General features: G+C 44.7%; 1 protein-coding gene across 1 annotated transcript; it reads left to right on the top strand.

Annotated features, from left to right (window-relative positions):
- Window positions 1–2,660: 2,660 nt before the first annotated feature.
- LOC125510899 (ubiquitin-conjugating enzyme E2 2-like) lies at window positions 2,661–3,312 on the top strand. The gene is made up of 2 exons (XM_048676188.1): window positions 2,661–2,973; window positions 3,140–3,312. The coding sequence occupies exons 1-2, from the start codon at window positions 2,849–2,851 to the stop codon at window positions 3,267–3,269; spliced, it is 255 nt and encodes an 84-aa protein (XP_048532145.1). The 5' UTR covers window positions 2,661–2,848; the 3' UTR covers window positions 3,270–3,312.
- Window positions 3,313–5,432: the final 2,120 nt, after the last annotated feature.

Raw genomic sequence — 5,432 nt, 5'->3', positions numbered from 1 at the left:
AAAATAATCGGGTTAAAAAATTTAAAATAAAAAAGGAAAACAAGTATAAAACAAAGCAGAAATATAAAAAGGAAAAAGTAAAAAATACAAGTAAAGTCACAAAATAAAAACCAGAACTGAACCTTCCCGAAATAGAAACAACCATCCTACTTGGCCGGCCGAATAGCGCCCATGGGGTTCACGTGTGCTTGACCCCTTCAGCGACGTGCATGGATTACGAACTACCATAGTAACTATCGGGAGAAAAAAATTGGAATTAATTCCACAACTGAAGAACGACGTGATAAAGCACGCATTATCCTCTCATTGAGTAACCAAGCTCCCTATATTTGGAGCTTCCTGGCGCGTCGAGTGATGTGGCGTCAATAGGCCCCGCCTATCAGGGTGTTAAATTTGTGAATAATATAAAGTTCACCAACATTTTTAAATTTATGAATAGTTTTTAATTTACCAACCTTATTTCAAATTCGTGAACATTTTATGAAATATATGAATATACAAAAAATCATTGTTTTTATTTGCAAAATTTTAAATGAATATTTTAATATCTATCTAGTACATCTTTTGGTTTACCAAACCTTTTCAGATAAAAAAAATCGTTGGCTTGAGCTAGTAGTGGAGCGAGTGGAGAAAGTAACGCGTTTGATAACCTGCATTATGACGAGTCATGCCTGCTGAATGCAGTTTTGGGCCGTTTAATTGCTTGAGTTGCACTAAAGGCTTAACCCTTATGAACCATATAAAGCATCTCTTAGGCCTCATTATGAAGAACGACGCGTCTAGCCGGCGGCCGACTGCCCACTAGCATTCCATGGTGGCTAGCCAAAAAAGTAAGTTTTTGTTTCCCTGCCTCATATTAGAAAAAGTAAATATGTATGGACATATGTGAAGATGATAAATAATTGTAAAGTATCCATGTGAACAGATGTGAACGTATTTAATTTGTGTTTTCAGTTTTTTAAAAAATCATAACTTTCAAACTTCGCGTCGAAATTAAGATCTGTTTTCACTTTTGAAATCCTCGTGGCGTGCTCTTCGAAACTAGATCCCGCATGGTTATGTTTTGACGAAAAAAAATTATGCAATTTTCTCCCTGTTTTGTGCAACTGCCTAGCCGTCGGTGTACAACTACCTGACAGGGATGTGCAACTTTTCTCCTATACCGTAAACATGCAGATTTGAATGATGGTGCAAAACTAACTCCTTCCAATGAGATGTGCAACTTCGTTTGTTACCCAGGCCAACTGCATAGTAGTTGATCTGCAATTTTTCCCTGCCCGTGGATGTGCTTCACTATTTGCTGCATAGCCAACAAACTAACAGTGGATGTGCAACTTCGTATACTGCCACGGCCAACTGTCTAACTGTGATTTGCAACTTTCTTTCGTACCTCATGGATGTGTAGTTTTCCTGCTAGCACACGTCCCAAACCACCCCCCTAATGAGTTTTGCAACTTTAGCACTCTGTTTATATGCAACTTTTTACCATTCAACTGTCCCTACCTGTGAGATGTGCAACTTCGTATATTGCCCCTGGCCAACTACCTAGCAGACTATGTGCAACTCTGTTTGTTGGTCCCGCCAACTGAAAATACAGGTCCACAAATAGAGAGCGTATGGAGTTGCACATTGACTAATAGACACTTGGCTTGACCAATAGACTAAGTTGCACATATCCCTTGCAGGGGAGGTGGGGGTAGGGTGTGCCAACAGTGAAAAACTACGCATCCACAAGTAGGGAGGAGAGTTGCACAACGACTACTAGGTAGTTGTCCGGGGCAGTAGACTAGTTGCACCATATAGCACGAAAGTTGGCATAAAAAAATTCGTCGAAATATACCCATGTGGGATCTAGTTTCAAAGATCTCGTCACGAGAAATCCAACTGTAAAGACGGATCTAAATTCCGATGCATGGTTTGAAAGATATGACTTTTTAAAAATTTGAAAACCCGAAATAAATGGACGTGGATCTGTTTTTCGTCACATGTGACAAGTCTGACCGCATTTAATACTAATAGTCACATGCACTAGCAGACAATACATGCATGTATGCATGCGAGTGACAGAGCGGCCGCTCGTTCTCTCCAACGAGCGTGCGTGCATTTTTGAAATTTCAGGTACGAAGAAACGCTTGAATTGTAGTTTTTCCACAACCACCCGTACCACTCAAAGAACAGTGAAGATTGAGTGTCAGAAAAGAAAAGAAACCCTTTTATGGAGATTTTATTCGCAAAAAACGCAGATTCTAGAAAAGGTTAAAATATGGAATTATTTCTTCCTGCACCGCTGCACGGCCAGGATCCGATCAGGAACGAGAACCGACGGTCGACGTTCGGACAGGGGATGTTCACATGCCGCCACTCTCTCCGGGCCCCACCAAGTCCACCTTTCCCACCGCCTACGCCGCCGACCGTGTCGGATCCGCGGAATCTGAGCCCGCCAGCCAGCCACCGCCCGCCCACCATCACAAGCCACCGACAGCCGGGCCCAGGCTTTCCACTTGGGCCAAGATTCAGCCATCCTCATCCTCATCCCCATCATGCCACCTCATTCCCTCACTGACAGCTCGGGCCGTGTCTCCGGTCCCACACCGTCAGCGCGTGGCGGCTACGCGAGCCCACGGCTCACGAGTCACGAGGGACGTCACGCTCCTCTCGCCCCCCTATACCGCCCCCCTTTTCTCCCCCCCCGCACACGCTCGTCCGCACCGACGAAGCTTCCCTCCGGCTCCCCACCCCCGCACCGCCACCCGGGGAACCCCAGCGAGAAGGAGGGGAGAGGCGGCGGCCGCCGGGCAGGGCAGGCCAGCGCGCGCGCGTGCGCTCCGGGAGCGAGGGATCGGTCGGGATGTCGACGCCGGCGAGGAAGCGCCTGATGCGCGACTTCAAGCGGCTCCAGCAGGACCCGCCCGCCGGAATCAGCGGCGCGCCGCACGACAACAACATCACCCTTTGGAACGCCGTCATATTTGGGTAACAGCACAAATCCTGCCCTGTTTCTCTTCTGTTCATCCCTAGGTTTTGGTGCTTGGGGATCTCGCGGAGTCGCGATTTCCGTTGTACTAGTTCGGTGCGTCGTTGATGTATATGGTGCCGCTGTTATCGTTCCCTGATGTTGTTGTTTCGTGTGATTCTGCAGGCCCGATGACACGCCGTGGGATGGAGGTGAGCCGCCGGTTCCCGATTTAGGTTTCAGTTTGTTTCCTTCATTCATCCGTGTGCATGTAGCTGCTCGATTACTAGTGTTTGCCTGCTGTGTGATACACTGAGTGGTTGATTGGCGCTGCAGCTGGACCTATTTATGATCTGTCTGTAATCGCGCGAAAGATTGTTGTCTTTCTAGTTTGATTTCTCATGTACACGGTGTGGATGTAGAGCTAAGGGGAAGTAGAATAACTTTTTGCCCCCAAAGTAGCAACCTGCCTAACTAAGCCTGTCGTTTACCGGTCAGTTTACGTCACTGGTATGACAGGAAACCGTCGAACCGAAAGCTGTAGCATTCGTGATGTCCGTTGTTTAACAGAAACGTAACGGGCTGCCTGTTGTGACATAGTGATTGGCTAATTGGTACCGTACTACGGCCTATTTGTAATCCGTAATCGTGTGAGAAATTGTCGTCTTCCTTGTTTGATTTCTCTTATACAAGGCAAAGCTAATGGGAAGTGCAATAACTTTCTGCACCCAATTACCTACCTGCCTAACTAAGCCTGTCGTTTACCGGTCGGATTATGTCACTGGTACGGCAGGAAACCGAAAGCTGTAGCATTTGTGATATCCGTTGTTTAACGGAAACATAACGGGCTTCCTGTTGCAATATAGTGATTGGTTAATCGGTACCGCAGTTGGACCTATTTGTAACCTGTCATTGTGCGACAAATTGTCGTCTTTCTCGTTTGATTTCTCATATACACGGTGTAGATGTAGAGCTAATGGGATGTACATTAGCCTTTTGCCCCCAGAATAGCAACCTGCCTAACTAAGCCTGTCGTTTACCGGTCGGTTTATGTCACTGGTGTGACGACAGAAAACAGAAAGCTGTAGCATCCGTGCTGTCCGTTGTTTAACGGAAATGTAAAGGGCTGCCTGTTGTGATATAGCGAATTGGTTAATTGGTACTGAAGTTGGACCTATTTATAATCTGTAATCGTGTGAGAAATTGTCGTTTTCCTCGTTTAATATGCAATAACTTTTTGCACCAAAATAGCTACCTGCTTAACTAAACTGTCGTTTACCGGTCGGTTTACGTCACTGCTACGGCAGCAAACCAAAAGCTGTACCATCTGTGATGCCCGTTGTTTAATGGAAACAGAAAGGGCTTCCATCTTGTGTTTGATTGCTGCTTTAATGCTAAAGGGTGTCATCCTCTCACAAGTTAGCAAGAAACATGTTTTTACAGATGTTAAATTTGGTCTAGTAATGTGCACAGTGCAGCTATCTTTAAGCAAGGTTAATCCCTATCTTGCCTCTGTGTAGTGCGTATCTGGCCTAAGCGCACGCCCAGCAGCGCTTAAGGCTAGGCATTTCGTTGTCGCCTAATTCATAGGGCACACCTAAGTGCACGCTTAGAAGCTCCTTATTTTTATCATTGCTCTAAAGTGTACGTTACAGTTTGGCATCCTACCTGGCACACCTGAAATCAGTAATAAGCATATGACCCATAAAAAAACATGCTCTTGGCTCTTGAAATAATAGTGACGGAGTGTGTGCGCGGGTTAGTCTTCTCGACTATCATTACTTGTATCTGCTGGTTTTTTTTGTGGTGTATGCCAGCTAGCAATTATTATGTACTCCCGCTGTATCAAAATATAAGACGTTACTTGACACTATGACAGTGTCAAAAAAGGTCTTATATCTTGATACAGAGGGAGTAATATATATCTCCCGCAAAAAAAAGGGAGTAATATATATGTACTACCTTAGTCTTAGCCTTAAGTCATGAGTTCGTCATGCACGTGTGTAGCCATCATATGAGCGGTGATTTGGGAGCCCTTGTTTGAGATGGGGTCTCTATTCCTACCTGTGCATGTTGGAGTATGATTTATTTATTATTGGTATTTGTTGTCGTAGCACAACTGGCAAAATTTATCGGGGCACATTGTATTTTTGTTGGGCAAGATCACTTCATCTCTAGAGCCCAGAGGACAAACAATTTTGTCTTCTGCAAGGTACTGAGATGGGGCTGCAGTAATTAAATATCAGCTTTATTTTGTGGAGTTTTGTTTGTTTGGGACAAAGTATTCTAGAAGCCTAGAATACATGATCATCTGATTCAGGAATGACTACTTTCTACCCAAGTCCAGTTCCTGCAAGACTTAAAAACACCCTGAAATTGTGATAACTGATAATATATTTTTTGGATCCAGTTCGATGTTCATTGGATCCTATCCCTTTGGTTTGGTTTGTTAAGATCACAAACTGCTTAGTTTAGTTTG

Source organism: Triticum urartu, chromosome 5 (assembly GCF_003073215.2).
Source record: "Triticum urartu cultivar G1812 chromosome 5, Tu2.1, whole genome shotgun sequence".
NCBI lineage: Eukaryota > Viridiplantae > Streptophyta > Magnoliopsida > Poales > Poaceae > Triticum > Triticum urartu.
The sequence above is the reverse complement of the archived record's forward strand: the minus strand, read 5'-3'. Positions and strand labels throughout refer to the sequence as shown.

Excerpts from the sequence above, each read along its gene's own strand:
- LOC125510899 (XM_048676188.1), top strand. The coding sequence starts at position 2,849 with ATGTCGACGCCGGCGAGGAAGCGCCTGATGCGCGACTTCAAGCGGCTC. Across the intron at positions 2,974-3,139 it reads TGGAACGCCGTCATATTTGG|GCCCGATGACACGCCGTGGG; the intron begins GTAACAGCACAA and ends GTGATTCTGCAG.